This window comes from Dicentrarchus labrax, unplaced genomic scaffold (genome assembly GCF_905237075.1).
Source record: "Dicentrarchus labrax unplaced genomic scaffold, dlabrax2021, whole genome shotgun sequence".
NCBI lineage: Eukaryota > Metazoa > Chordata > Actinopteri > Moronidae > Dicentrarchus > Dicentrarchus labrax.
In genome coordinates, this window is record NW_026136703.1 from 19,948,152 (window position 1) to 19,962,924 (window position 14,773).

At 41.6% G+C, this 14,773-nt stretch overlaps 1 protein-coding gene across 9 annotated transcripts in view; it reads left to right on the forward strand.

Moving 5' to 3' along the window:
• Positions 1 to 14,773, forward strand: part of syne1b (spectrin repeat containing, nuclear envelope 1b) — an 80,935-nt gene that overhangs the window by 49,360 nt on the left and 16,802 nt on the right. For all 9 annotated transcript variants that reach the window (XM_051382268.1, XM_051382254.1, XM_051382260.1 and 6 more), the window contains 36 exons: positions 150 to 315; positions 451 to 606; positions 766 to 918; positions 1,023 to 1,205; positions 1,329 to 1,466; positions 1,767 to 1,952; positions 2,078 to 2,200; positions 2,330 to 2,512; positions 2,768 to 2,911; positions 3,225 to 3,413; positions 3,731 to 3,871; positions 4,237 to 4,350; positions 4,451 to 4,612; positions 5,088 to 5,282; positions 5,413 to 5,589; positions 6,538 to 6,729; positions 7,092 to 7,223; positions 7,437 to 7,537; positions 7,678 to 7,831; positions 7,953 to 8,081; positions 8,176 to 8,331; positions 8,628 to 8,837; positions 8,993 to 9,094; positions 9,189 to 9,308; positions 9,859 to 10,059; positions 10,206 to 10,379; positions 10,722 to 10,853; positions 11,221 to 11,417; positions 11,663 to 11,795; positions 12,542 to 12,724; positions 12,910 to 13,059; positions 13,317 to 13,493; positions 13,578 to 13,733; positions 13,852 to 14,007; positions 14,148 to 14,318; positions 14,510 to 14,643. In XM_051382268.1, the coding sequence (XP_051238228.1) occupies positions 150 to 315; positions 451 to 606; positions 766 to 918; positions 1,023 to 1,205; positions 1,329 to 1,466; positions 1,767 to 1,952; positions 2,078 to 2,200; positions 2,330 to 2,512; positions 2,768 to 2,911; positions 3,225 to 3,413; positions 3,731 to 3,871; positions 4,237 to 4,350; positions 4,451 to 4,612; positions 5,088 to 5,282; positions 5,413 to 5,589; positions 6,538 to 6,729; positions 7,092 to 7,223; positions 7,437 to 7,537; positions 7,678 to 7,831; positions 7,953 to 8,081; positions 8,176 to 8,331; positions 8,628 to 8,837; positions 8,993 to 9,094; positions 9,189 to 9,308; positions 9,859 to 10,059; positions 10,206 to 10,379; positions 10,722 to 10,853; positions 11,221 to 11,417; positions 11,663 to 11,795; positions 12,542 to 12,724; positions 12,910 to 13,059; positions 13,317 to 13,493; positions 13,578 to 13,733; positions 13,852 to 14,007; positions 14,148 to 14,318; positions 14,510 to 14,643 (5,670 nt within the window). The remainder of the gene's footprint in view (positions 1 to 149; positions 316 to 450; positions 607 to 765; positions 919 to 1,022; positions 1,206 to 1,328; positions 1,467 to 1,766; positions 1,953 to 2,077; positions 2,201 to 2,329; positions 2,513 to 2,767; positions 2,912 to 3,224; positions 3,414 to 3,730; positions 3,872 to 4,236; positions 4,351 to 4,450; positions 4,613 to 5,087; positions 5,283 to 5,412; positions 5,590 to 6,537; positions 6,730 to 7,091; positions 7,224 to 7,436; positions 7,538 to 7,677; positions 7,832 to 7,952; positions 8,082 to 8,175; positions 8,332 to 8,627; positions 8,838 to 8,992; positions 9,095 to 9,188; positions 9,309 to 9,858; positions 10,060 to 10,205; positions 10,380 to 10,721; positions 10,854 to 11,220; positions 11,418 to 11,662; positions 11,796 to 12,541; positions 12,725 to 12,909; positions 13,060 to 13,316; positions 13,494 to 13,577; positions 13,734 to 13,851; positions 14,008 to 14,147; positions 14,319 to 14,509; positions 14,644 to 14,773) is intronic.

Here is a 14,773-nt window from a genome sequence, read left to right on the forward strand (position 1 = left end):
GTGAGAAGATAAACCTGTGGTATTATTTTAATGGAGATTTATTTTTTAAATGAATAGTTTGATTCAAATTAAAAATAAATTGTTGTATTATTTAGATTAAATTCTTAATAATTATTTACTATATTTTATATTTTTCTCTTTGCCTCCAGCCTCCTGACACAGTCCAGGACCAAGCGGGCTCAAACAGCTCAGGAACTGAGGGAGAGAGAGGAAGTAGAGAAGGAACTTAGCGTTGTAAAAGCCTGGATTCAGGAGACCAGGGAGCTTCTTCTTAATCCCACACCAGATATTGATTCTCTACTGCAGGAGCTTGAGGTATATCTCACATCTTAAAACAGAAATATTTTAAAAATATTTTTTCTTCCTGATTTTCTCGTCAACCCTTAAAACACTGCTTTTTCAATATTGTTATTTCTGAAAAAAGTTACATGGGTTCTCCATTTGGTCCAGGTTGTACATGGAGATGTGATCACTTATCGTCAGAATGTGGATAAATTAGCAGAGCAGCAACAAAGCAAGTACCTGGACCTCTACACTATACTGCCCTCTGAAATCTCCATGCAGCTGGCTGAGGTCTCACTTGCATTGGGTGCCATTGAGGATCAGGTACTGTACCATTTAAATAGGTTTGAAAGTAAGGCCTTAATGGGCCTCTTTAAATTTTGTCTAATCTAAATGATTAGCTTATGTCAATTCTGCAGCAGAACACCTATGGTATGTTAAGAATTCATGTAGCATTTGTTGACATTTCTTAATATATTCTAGGTTCTTTCAAAAGAGAGAGAAATTCAGAAAACCAGAGAAATAAAAGAGGACTTCAGCTCTAGAATCCATGACACCTCAGAGAAACTCAAAGCAATCTCTGCTAAATTCAAGGAAAAATCTCCTGATGTTGATCATGCCAAAGAAGAGGTTAAGGTGGGTAATCTTGTTTTAGCTTATGTGTGAATGTGCAGTTACTGTCATTCAAGACTATTATTTGTCGTGATATTAAATTATACATGTTTAATTTCTTTTCGCAGAGCTTGGCTGAGGACTTGGACTGTTGTGGTCGCACCCTCGCAGAACTGGATGCTGCTGTGCAAGATTTTGGCCGCAGAAGCCCCCTGCTGGCGAAACAGCTTGGTGACGCCATCAGCAAGCTATCGGAGATGCATCATCACACAACACGGCTAGCAGACTGCAGGAACAACTGGCTCAAGAAGGTTTGCTTTTTGAGATTGCCTGTACATAGCACAATTCATGAATTGTAACTCCTACTTTACATCCTTTATTTATTTTGTGCTGTGCTTTAACCATATGGCCTCCCTCTTATCTTGGCTCCACAGGCTGTGTGCTATTTAGATGAGTATAATGAGATGCTTGACTTCATTGTGAGGTGGTCGGAGAAAGCAAAAAGCCTGTTGAGGGCCAACATCATCTGGAACTCCTCCGTTCATCTGCAGGAGCAGATACGAATGTACCAGGTGAGTTATGGGGCCAGACAGGCATCCTCATGGATTCTATTGTGATATTCAATTACAGACATTTTGGCTTTTTCTGAAGAGTTATTGGCCTCTCTCCATATTATTTAGAGAAGGAAAGTGTGGGACATGGTATGAGCTGGATTCATGCTTATCCATACAAAGTTCACAGACACATCAGGATTCTTACCCATGCACACATTTCATCAAAGGCACATGTTGCAGAGAATCAAGCATCTCTTTCAACCAGGAGACCATACCACACATACCTTTTCATTCACTGCCTCGTTGCCCTGTGCTTAGGCTGTCCTTCGTGAGTCTCGTGAGCTCCATGGAGACCTGGAATCAATGGCAGAGAAAGTGGAGCTTCTGTCTGAGGTCCTGCAGGTCGAGTCCATGAGCCAACAGGTTTGTGAACTCAGTCGACACACTGAGGAGCTTCAGCAAAGCATCAAGATACGTCTGCAGAGCTTGGAGGATGCAAATAAGGTACAGATAAAAGTTTTTTTTTATTATATTTGACTCGTAGAAATTTCCTTGAATGAGTATTTGTGCTTGTAGCTCATACCTTGGAATAAATATACTGTATAATTGACTCATGTATATGTCCTCAGAGTATGGAAGCGCTGGAGTATGAAGTTAAGGCCCTACATGTTGCTCTGGAGCAGGTCCAAGCCACACTGACCTCGCCAGAGTTGGCGCGCCAGAGCCTCAAAGAACAGCTGGCTCAGAGACAAGTAACCACACCACATTAAAATAATTCTTGATGCAGCCTGTAATTTGTCATAAAGCACCTTGGCTGCTTAATTTGCACATTGTAGCTTGTTGCAGTTTCACACAATGTAAATGTTTCCTGTTTTTTGCAGCGTCTGTTGGCAGATATGGAGAGCTTCAAGCAGCAGGTGCAGGCAGTGCAGCTGTGTCAGAGTGCTCTGCAAGTCCCTGAGGAGGTGATGCCCAACCTTGCCATCTGTCGCACAGCGCTGCGTCTGCAGCAAGAGGCCAGTCAGTTGCAGCACGTGGCCATTCAGCAGTGCAACATCCTTCAGGTACAGTAGGGGGCACTATTGCTGGAGGACAGTCACGTCATATTGTGGTCAGTTCTGCATCCTGAGGCAATATGCAGTGCAGAGTGTATTTTTCCAATGCTCATTGCTTTAGTCACAATGCTATTAAGTAAACAAGCTGTAAGATCTTTAAGATTTTTACAGTCGATACACAAAATGTTTCAGGGGACATTCTTGTGGCACAAATTTCTTATACCACTGTTCATCTAACCGTAACAAAGCAATTTTTTTCTCTAGGAGGCAGTGGTGCAATACGAGCAATACGAACAGGAAGTGAGAGACCTACAGGGGCTGATTGAGGAAGCACACCGTGTCATTCAGGACCGACCGATCCCCTCAAGCAACATCCAGGAGCTGCAGGCCCAGATCCTTCACCATGAAGTACAGTACATTAATTTACTTATTTAACCCAACTTTCCTGCACACGGAAGGAATGAATTAAAGGAAAGAAAACACACATAAAACAAGAACTTAATTTGTGAAATGAACATTAAAGGTATAGGCATTAAGTCAAGGTTCCTTTTGCCAAAGGGCATCAGTACTGAATGCAGATCCACTGCTCTGCAATATCTGTATTTATTCACCTCATTCAGTGCAATCCTCATTCCTGCTTATGATATTCTCTGTAGCAGTGTCATAGGTAAGGTTTCTTCATAACTGCAAAATGAGGTGCAATTTTTTTATTTTTAAATAGGAACTGGCCCAGAAGATCAAAGGTTACCAAGAGCAGATCGCCTCACTAAACTCAAAGTGCAAAATGCTGGCAGTGAAGGCCAAACATGCCACCATGCTGCTGACAGTGAGTGATGTGGAGGGGCTGCCTGAGGGGCTGCAGGAGATGGAAGATGAGAAATCCAAGAAGTCTTCCGCACAAACTGTCATGGTAAGAGCACATACAGTAATATACCACATAACATAGTGTTGCTGACAAAGCTGTTTGCGTCGTTGGTGATGGCATTGCCTAACTAATAAACCTCTTGACTCATTCTGCTATTTCTGGCTTTAGCTTAAAGTGTTCTAAAGAGTTTTATTCCTTTAATTTTACTTTTTACCTTTTAGCCTGCTTTCATTATAAAATATGTGTTTTTGTAAGGTGCATTGTGCAACTTTTATCTAAAAAACACATAGATTATGATTAATCTTTCCCAATCCACCTTGCATGTCTGCTCTTCTGTTAATGTTTCTTGCATGGCGTGTCAGATGACGGCTGGCCGCTGTCACACCCTCCTGTCTCCTGTAACTGAGGAGTCTGGGGAGGAGGGCACTAACAGTGAGGTCTCTTCCCCTCCTGTCTGTCGCTCTCCTTCTCCCATCACTCACACTGAAGCCACTATAACCAAGGTATCTACCTTCTCTTTTTTCTTGATAGCTTTTTTCCCCCAGTTATTCTGGTCTTTCAGCAAAATTGCTTATGAAATTTGTGGTTTCTATCTGGTCTATCTGGTCTGTCAAAAATATTTCTCAAATTTTTCTGTAATCTTTCCTGTAAAGTGTCTAGTTAAACAAAATAGTCTCAATTAATAAATGCAATTAATACACGAAGAAGGCAAAAACAAACCATGGAAAGTATTAATCCACATCAGTTCTCCGCCTGCACCCGCAAGTTCATCCTCGCTATCAGTAAATTTACGGGTTTATAGAAGTATTTTTTATCTGTTTTGCCATCTGTTTCATAACTAATTCATCTTAACTCTTTGAATTTTTAGTTGGGAAGAGGAACACTCACAAGAGCTCCAATCCAAGAATTGTATGATCCGACATTTGAGTCTGTGGCCAACTTAGATGACTTGCAGCGCTCATGGGAGACACTAAAAAATGTGGTATGTGAATAATACAAGACGTCAGCTTGGTGGTTTATTGATTCTCAGTGAATGTTATCAGACTTAGCACTTTTACATTGTCCATTTGGTCTTCTAACAGATCAGCGAGAAGCAGAGGTCTCTGTATGAAGCTCTGGAAAAGCAGCAGCATTACCAGAGTTCACTCCAGTCAATCTCTTCTAAAATGGAGGCTCTGGAGGCCAAACTGAGTGAACCTCTGGAGGCAGACAAAAGCCCAGACAGTCACATTAAGGCACATGAGGTGAGTCGTCACAGAACAAAAAAAGAGCTTTCGCATTGACAGAGTTGGGAGTTGTCATATTGGTAAAATAATGTCAGAACTCATGCATGTACTCATACACTCATGTAATGCAAAGTGTAATTGTCAAACTGTGTCAAATATATAAAGTAATACTTTGCTTAGGATTCAGGTCTGCAGAATATATGTTTTGGGTCACCTTGTTTTGCATTTATAATGTTACAGTTTATAGTAAAACACTCCTACCTTCAACAAACTAATTTAGTGGATTGAATAGAAAATGACTGCCCCGTCTATAACATCCAAATTTAGAATTTGTGATATTTATTGTTTAGTCACCGTATCTATTATCTCTTGTTTTTCAGTCCCTTGTATTGTATACCACCGCATACATACATGAAAAAGATTGTTCTTCCCTTTGACCAAAATAGAAATTAAAATTAATCAGTAACACCTATAACAATGCTGTCCTCTCCAGGGTCTGATAGAAGAGATTCAGAGTGTGCAGGAGGAAATAAACAGGCTTCAGACAAGCTTCACAGAGGATCTGGCCTCGAATGCTGTGGACTCAGACATGGCTGACCAGCTGGCCATGCAGTCCTCCCTCGCTGTGTTAGCTGAAAGGATGGCCACCATCCACATGAAGGCCACAGGGAAACAGCAGCTGTTGGAGGTAGTTTTTGTAAAGATTGTACATTACGCCAAATAGCAGCTTATAGTTTTGTTTTATTGATTTTTATGACTATTAGAAAATGAAAGTATTTTATGAATTGATAAGGTAAATGTGCTGTGCTCTGTCCCAGGAGCGTGTGTGTGACCGCTTGGAGGGTCAACGTCAGGAACAGGCCATACAGCTCTATGTCACCCAGGCAGATGACCTGGACCAGTGGTTGATCAGAATGCGCAGTGCTGTAACCTTCATCCTTGAACCTAAACCTGTAGAGGACACAGATATGGAGGATCAGCTTGCCGAATGTCAGGTAAGAGCCCCCCCCGCTGTTCATTCAGAGCATTGCATGCAAACATGTTTAGTTTAATTGTTACTTAATATGAATGAATGTATGAAAATGAGGTTGCTTAATAATATGCCCTTGCAAGCTGTCCGGTATGGCAGTACTGTGTACTGGAGTTCAGTTTTCTAGGTGTTCAGCCACTGTCTCTGGTCCGTACACTAATGCAAATTTGCCAGTGGATTATTTACATCCGTCTTATACTTCAAAATTTCCCTTATCACATGTGGATCATCTCAGGGGGACAGGAACCTTTCAGTCTGTAAACAAGAGCATTAGTGGTGTTAGAGGGGCGTTCAGATGGCTGGGCTCCTAAGCGACTGTAGCACTAGTCTTAAGCAGATTATGCAGATGGCTCTGTGTGACAGGAGCCTGTTAGCAGCATAGGGAGTGGAGTAGTGAGGGGTTGTGGCTTTCAGACGATTAATAGATCCCGCTGCCAGGATTGGTGTTGGTGACAAAGCTGCTAGAATATCCAAGTAGGGGAATCCTAGTCAACGCTGAGGGTAATGAGGGAGGGAGGGAGGGTTACTCTTAGAATAACCTGTCGAAGCTATCGATCACAGAGTCATGGCAATGCTTTGCTCTTCAAACATCGGAACAGCATTCACTGATGGGCATCGTTAACTGGTCTGAACTTAGAATGGTGTTCTGCACAAAAGAGTTACCTTTATATTTGTGCGTGAGCATGTATGCTGCAGGGCATGGAGCATGAAGGATTAGGCGCAATATGTTACACAGAAGGCGAGGCGGGAGAGGTGGGCCAAGGATGACGGCAGAGAGAGAGCTCTCCCTGTCTTGTGGCTTGGGAAAGCTGCTGGTGTAGGGGGTTCAGCCATACCCTGGCCCGTTCGTGTGGAGGGCTGTCGGTGGTGAGACACCATGTTTGAGCTGGCTTCTCTCCTCCTGCTACTACAGAACATGTTGCTGGAGATTGAAGAGAAGGTGCTGGCCCTGTCAGAGCTGTCCATGCACAGTGAGAACCTGCTGCTGGAGGGCCGGACGGAGACGAGAGAGGAAGCCGAGCAGTTGGCCAGGAAGTTACGCACCCTGAAGGGCGGCCTGTTGGAGCTGCAGAGGATGCTACAAGACAAACAGATTAACATCCAGGTAAGGTGGCTACATGCTTTAAATGTTGACATACACTAATGTGTGTGGTGCCAAACTTTTAACAATACCACATGGTATTAGAGGTAAGGAATATTAGGTTCAGTCCCCACTGTGGGTGTCTTGCTCACAATGTAGATTTAAAAAAAAAAAAACTTCACTATTCAGTATGATAATGCCTTATGCTGTCCTAAGTGTTTTGTCCATTTGTTATCTGTCAACCAGCAAAACATAAAAAAGATGAAAGTCCAGTTAAGAGAATATTGAATGTTTATCCTCGCACCTCTTTGCTGCGTCTTTCTTTACACTTTACACGCTGGTGTATGTTTTTTAAATTTTATATAATACATTGTCTGGTCCTACAGGGCTCTCTGCAGGAGCAAGAGGACAGTGAATCAGACTCCAGCCTCTCTCAGAGTCCCAGTGTGCAGGACTGGCTGGCCCAAGCCCGGACCACACGTTCCCAACAACACCAGGACAGTCTGCAGAGACAGAGGGTACATTTTCACATACTCACATACTTTTCTTGCTTTGGTACAGAGTCTTTATTGCAATGCAATGGGCATCGCCAGGCCAGTGATAGTAAACATTTAAAAATCCCTTCTCAAGTGATTTCTTTGTTGATTTTTTTTCTTATAAAATAAAAAATCAGTCAAACAAAACTCCATCATACGAAGTCCAATCTAACTATTGTCATGTTTGCTTTTCAGGAGCTGGAGGAGCAGCTCGCAGAACAGAAAAAGTTGCTCCAATCAGTTGCTAGCAGAGGAGAGGAGATTCTCATCCAGCAGGCCTCACCCAGCAGTGCCAAGTATTTTACATTCATTTAAACCATACATATACAGATATAAGTCAAATCAAATAGTAAAATGTTAAGTTAATGTATCTAATGATTCCTGTGGCAAATTATAAATGCAGCATTAATTAATCCATGTTTCTGTTACCGTGCAGCACAACAGAGCCATTTTCAACAGCAGCTTTGGTTGAGAGGGAATCTCAGGCTGCTCGAGAGCAGATGAGGCAGAGATGGGAGAGCCTGAGACTAGAACTTAAAACGAAACTGCAGCTCCTGCAGAAAACCTTGGAGCAGGACCACAAACAGCCGGTACAAACTCTGGTATATTGTAGAAGTAAATGATATTGACATTGAACTTGATATCATCAATTTTTAAACCCAGGGACGGTTGTTGACCGTTGTCTGGTTTTTTTTGGGGGGGGTGTCGCAGGTATATTCCAGAGCTTCTCGTGTAACCACAGCGGGATCACTGTTTAAAGGAGAGACACAGACTGACAAATCCTCCCTGAAGACCCTGTATGATAGCTTCAGACAAATAATAGAGGACATGACCACTCAGGTTTTACTCTTTCTATAACATTATTGTCCATTTAAATCCATTACATTGCAACATTGAAATATGTAGTTCAACATGTGAACTTGTGTGTGCATAGCCCGGTGGTGGTGAGACACAGGTGCCGCAGATGGAACAGCAGCTCTACGCAGCTGTGTCATCCACCTCCTCCTGGCTGGATGGTGTGGAGAACAACGTCTTCTCTGGCTCAGTGCTGCTGGCTGAAAACGCAGAGACCCAGCTACAAAAGCAAGAGGTACAATCAGGCTTATTTGTGCAGCTTCTTTAAGGTGCAGAAGGTTAAAAATAGCAAATCATATACGCATGAAAATACCCATGCATTGAAAATACTAGATCTCTACAAAACATTGAACACTGATACAATATATAAGTTTAAAAATTTGGATGGATAGCAACACTAAATAAAAAAAGATTAATTTGTGTTTCTCACTGGGATTCAAAACTGAAAATCAAAGTTGCAGTGTGGATAATGGTCATTTTGCAGCTGAGTATTTTTTTAATCATTCTGAACCGTCCTGAACTTTCCTCCAGACCTTAGAAAACGATGTGAGGCATGTCACAGAGGACGTGAAGCTCAGCCAGGCTCTTCTAGCTGGATCTTCAGGGTTGAGACAAGAGGACCGAGCGCTGCTAGAGGACAACCTGGACTGCCTGAAAGAGAGATTAGGAGCACTGGGTTGTGCTCTGGGCCAACGCTGTGACCGCATGCGGACCAGAGCACATGAGCTCACAGCCTACCAGGTTGGCTTGATATTTATTAATATAGTACTTAATTGCAGTTCCAAGACACACTACATGGAAATTTCAGTATAGCCACATGCGTACTGTATGATATCTATCATAATCCCATACACCTTTATATAAATGTTCTATAAATTGTCTTTTGTCTAACACAGACTGAGTTGCAACTTCTCCAAACTGCTTTAATTGAGACCAAGTGCCAGATCCTACAGGCCTTAGCTGGAGCCATGGATAGACCAGCCTCAAAACAACTGGAGGTAATCCATGCATGCACGCACAAACATCAAAGCTTAAAGAGAACCAAAAATGATTGTGAATGTTATTAAATATAAGTGCTGTCATTTCTCTCAGGTTATTGCCAGTGCAGAGGAGAGCCTGAAAGACTTTGAACAGAGGATTATGGAGCTCAAAACCAGAGGAGCAGCACTACAGGCGGATCAGATATCCACAAACAAAATATTAAAGCTCCAGGTAACATTACTGATTGCTCTAATTAGAAATTGCTCAGTCTGAAAACCATGTAGTAACTGCTGATCAGTATGAGTTTTACCTATGTACAACTTAAATTGTTTTGTGAAATTTATGAATCTCTAAAATAAATGTAGAATACTTGTTTTTAAAATTGTTCTAGTTTATTTGAGTATACTTTGAGGTCTATGGTTAGAAAATTATTTTACCATTACATTAAATTATTACACTTATTGAGGCCTTTATATATATACTATATGATTTATTTTTAAAAATCAGAATCAACCACAGCGAAACGCATTGTTTGCTCTTAAATAAATAAATAAAAGAGTTGTTAGTTAGTGTGCAGTGGTTAATTTAGATCATTTACACATCCTGTGACCTACCAGCAGACTGTTGTTGGCAGTGCATGGGGAGTTTTGTTTACGAGTTATACATTATTTATTTATAGTAATTCTAGTAACTATTTGGCAAATATCAAACATATACCGTACAACAGGAGATTGATGGAATAATTTAAGCAAAACACATTGTTCTTTGTGTGTGTTTTCAGGATTCCTACGAGGAGCTGGTGATGACGGTGGGTTCCCGGCGCAGTGGGCTGAACCAGAACATGGCTCTGAAGGAGCAGTACGAGCGTGCTCTGCAGGACCTGACTGACCTGGTGGACACAGCTAAAGACAAGATGGCTGCTGATCAGAGGATCATTGCCAGCTCTGTGGAGGAAGTCCAGAATCACCTCGACAAACATAAGGTTTGGTCAACTTGGAGCTCTGTTGAGATAGAAAGGATTATTTATAATCAACTGTGTGAAACATTGAACACAAAGCTAGTAATGCTGGAAACAAGCCACTGTCAGAAAAATAACTATGTTTGTATGTGTCTGATTGTGTTTTCTAGGAGTTCTTCCAGGGTCTGGAGTCCCATATGATTCTAACAGAAACATACTTCAGAAAAATCAGTGGTCTGATGCTTCCCAAAGAGAGTCAGGCCCTGGAGGAGACACTGGCTGAGGCTCAGAGTGTCCTCAAAGAGGCACACAGTAAAGGAGTTGAGCTGGAGTGTATCCTGGAGGTGAGAGGGGAAATACTTTTTCTTTTGAAAGCATACTGATATAGTAATAGGAAATCTGAAAATATAGTTATTTGAATCCCTTATTTTCTGACCTCGACAAGAAGGGGTTTTTTTACTGAATGTTCCTAAGAATGGAGTTGATTTTTATAAACAGTTCACTGCACAGAAAGTGGTCATACTAACGTCACTGCAAAACCTCTATTAAATAAAATAAGTGAAGTGAATATTGATAAATATTGGTTAAAAGAAAATAGTTGTATTTATCATGGAATAGAAATATGTCAGCAGTCTTTTATTGTGGTCTTCATCTGTTCATCTGAAGTTTTATTTTATTTTTTTCAGACTTGGTGCCGCTTGGTGCAGGATTATCAGAGTCTGAACCGCCAACTGGAGGCTGTTGAAGGAAGTATCCCTACTGTTGGCCTGGTGGAGGAGACTGAAGAAAGGCTCATGGACAGAATCTCATTGTATCAGGTAGAAAGTGACATCCATGCGGATTTTAGGATATGGCATAAAATCTTAAATAGCCTCAGTAAGCCTCCTTGTTTTGATACTATACTGTTGTTAAAGTAGGAAGTTGATGTGTGGCCAAAGAGGACCAAAGGAAATTACAAAAGGCCAGCACGCACAATATGCATTTTTTTCCTCTCTTAGCTTCTTGGTGTAGTTTTATTTGGGATTTGCTTTACTTTTACTTCAGCACCCTCGTTAATGGAAACATGACTGTAGTAGGGAGAGGGATACTAGCTTTCTTCACCCAAACCTTCTCAGATGGTGCTTCTCCAGCTTCACTTTTCTAATATTTCGTTGTCCATCTTTTCCTCTTCCTTTCTCTGTAAAGGGTCTAAAGGGGAGACTGACAGAGCATCAGCACAAGTTATACCAGGTACTGGATGAGGGCAAACATCTCTTGCAGTCAGTGTGCTGTCCTGCACTGGAGAATCAACTTGCGCTGCTGGGGGAACACTGGCTCAACAACACCAGCAAGGTCAACAAGGAATTACAGCGCCTGGAGGCCATCTTAAAACACTGGACCAGGTCAGAAACACATCAGAATCAGAACTGTTTTTAGGCATCAGATACAAAAATTATTATTATCTAAAACATTATTATCTTTAATAAGGGTCTTTAATAGTCAATAATTAGTAATTGCACAGCTCTGATTGCAAGTTTCAGGTTTACAAAACCTTTAAGAAGATAGACTCTGCATGTGATTTATGAACTCAAATATGAATTATCATTGCATGGCATTGTTACATGATTGAAGTGTGTTTTTCCTTCAGGTATCAGAGGGAGTGTGCAGAGCTTAGTCAATGGCTGCAGTCTGCTCTGGAGCGTCTGGAGTTTTGGAATACACAGGCAGTGTTAGTCCCACAGGAGCTGGAAACTGTCAGAGACCATCTCTCTGCTTTCCTAGTGAGTTCTCAGATTTATTTTCTTTTACATTTTATTGATCCAGATTTAGGTGGTAGAATTGTTAGAGCTGTCCAAAACTTTAACAGGCTTCACTGCTGGACACATGTGTGGGGAAACTTCTAGGAAATTACTACCCACCCAATTTAGATACACTTATTAATCCCTGTTGGGACATTGACCCATTATTAACTATTTAAGTGTGTTGGCTGCCACAGTTCTTTGTTTGGGTACAAACACAGTTACCATCTTTTATGAGATTACGTTTGTTTTGTTTTTTTGTCTTCTTTTTATCCTGAACCAGTTAACGAACAGAATGTAATAGCCTGGGTGTCGGGCTCTGCACATTTGCTTCTACTAGATCTGTTGCATTACTTCTTTCAGTGTAACAAGGTTTACGTGTTTGTCCCTGTTAAATACACAAATAAATACAGTTAAACAAAGTACATAAACTCCCGCTCTGAGGCCTTAGTCAAGGGCAATTGTAGCATTATTTTCATCTCAGATACGGCATATGGAACCATTAAGTCTATGTCGAGCTGATATTTATAGCGTATGCTTGGTGCAAGTACTTTACTGTAAAATAATAGCGTTTTTGACAAAAATGTGTTTGTAGTAGTAGTTGTCATGGATGTAGTAGTAGTAATAATCTTGCTGTATCATCTGTAGATAGCTACATATGTAGTAACATCATAAAATACACCTTTGATTGTATACCAGCTGATGATTCCTGTCACTGTCTGTCTCAGGAGTTTTCAAAGGAAGTTGAAGGCAAGTCCAGCCTGAAGAACTCAGTGGTAACCGAGGGCAACCAGCTACTGCGTCTGAAGAAAGTGGACACGGTGGTGCTGCGGTCTGACCTGGCACGCATTGACACTCAGTGGACTGAGCTGCTCACACGCATCCCAGTGGTCCAGGAGAAGCTGCATCAGGTATCGTCACATGCAGCCAGACTGAACAGGCTTAGCTGCGGCAGGGCAAATAGGATTACCCCTTTTCTGCTGCTTCACTCCTATACAGGGGTTTTCACTCACTGTTGCCCTCAAACCGGCAGCATGTGCATTTTTTCGTCCTGGGTGTTTAATGTGCTGGTCCAATGGGTGTAATTTCTTCTCAGATCCAAATGGAGAAGTTGGCCTCCCGTCATGCCATTTCTGAGCTGTTCAACTGGATATCATTGATGGAGAATGTCATTGAAGAGGATGAAGAAAACCTCAAGAGTGCAGTGGGGTCAAATGTGATTCAGGACTACTTGCAAAAATACAAGGTATTGGACTAATTTTTAGATACATGGCATATTTGACTTTGTTTACAAAGTTTATGATGTCAATTGTTGTATCTATAAATCAAATTATTTAATGTGTATGTCCAGAGTTTAGGTGTTTAAATATGTTCTTGATTTCATCTCGTATTACTTGTATCTAGTCTTACTGAACTGATTATTATGTCTGTGATTCTAATTGCAACTGATGGTTTGTGGCTGCCATTTTAATTGTAAATTTACTGCTGTTTCCTCCATTTCAGGGCTTCAGAGTAGATTTAAGCTGTAAGCAGCTGACGGTGGACTTTGTCAACCAGTCAGTGCTGCAGATCAGTGGTCAGGATGTGGAGAGTAAGCGCAGTGATAAGACAGACTTTGCTGAGCGACTGGGAGCCATGAACCGACGCTGGCAGATCCTACAAGGCCGCATCAATGAGAGGGTGAGGCCATAGCTACTGATACACTTTATTTACAATTTATGTGCCAAATCCACTTCCCTTTTAATTTGTATGAAATACTTGCAGATCCAGTTCTTGGAGAGCCTTTTGGAGATGTGGTTGGAGTATGAGAGCAGCGTTCAGGCCCTGAAGTCCTGGATGACTGCACAAGAAGAAAGGCTGAAGAGGAAACACCGGATAGAGGATTTGACATCTGTGCAGAATGCTCTCAAAGACTGCAATGTAGGCTTCTCTTGAACACTTATTTATCAAAATGTGTTATACTCCTACATGCTGTGATTGTCACACCTTTTTGAGTCCATGTTTTTTTTTATATCATGTGAAAACTATTAACTTTTAGGAAATGGAAGAGCTGGTGAAAGAAAAAGAGAAAGAACTAGAGAGGGTGGAGGAACAGGGCTGTGCCCTTGTCCAGAACAAGACCGATGAGGCCTGTGCTATCGTCATGGAGACGCTCCAGGGTGTCAATCACACCTGGGCTAACCTGGACCACTTGGTAAGCTCCCCTGTTCTCTTTCCACTCTATGTTTTTAATGTGGTACTTTGGTTAAATGCCTCTGTTCCGCTCTGTTCTTGCCAGGTCTTTATAATTTAGTGAGAGTGTCACTGAGTGTTTGTGTATTCCACCTTCAACAGATCGGGCAACTAAACATCAGCCTGAAGTCAGTGCTGGATCAGTGGAGTCTATACAAGCGGGCTTCAGAAGAGATCAATGGCTACCTGATGGAGGGAAGGTACTCTGTGTCTCGTTTCCGCCTCCTCACGGGTTCCCTGGAGGCTGTTCAGCTGCAGGTGCAAAGTCTGCAGGTATGTTAGAAAAAATAGGTGTTTGATTTATTATACCTGTCAGCTGGCCTGTAGACATCCAGACACTTTTGTTTACACTGATTGCAGTACTGTGTGTATCGGAAATTTTTTCTTCAGTGTTTCTAAATGTGTTATATACTGTTTATCCTTGCTGGTGAATTGAGCACTGTATTTGTCTGTCACCTGTGAAGGATTTGCAAGAGGAACTGGAGAAACAGGAGAGCAGTCTGAGAAAGTTTGGTGCTGTGACCCACCAACTGCTGAGGGAGTGTCACCCTTCAGTTTCAGATTCTCTTAATAACGCCCTTAAGGATGTCAATGCAAGGTGATCTTGATTAACACTAATATTTTTTTTATTGTTTTGCTTGTTCAAGAAATATGCATTTTAGCTGTCAAGGTAAGAAACCTGCTTTAACATCACTGATTGGGTTGAGTTCATTATCCTTTACACTGAT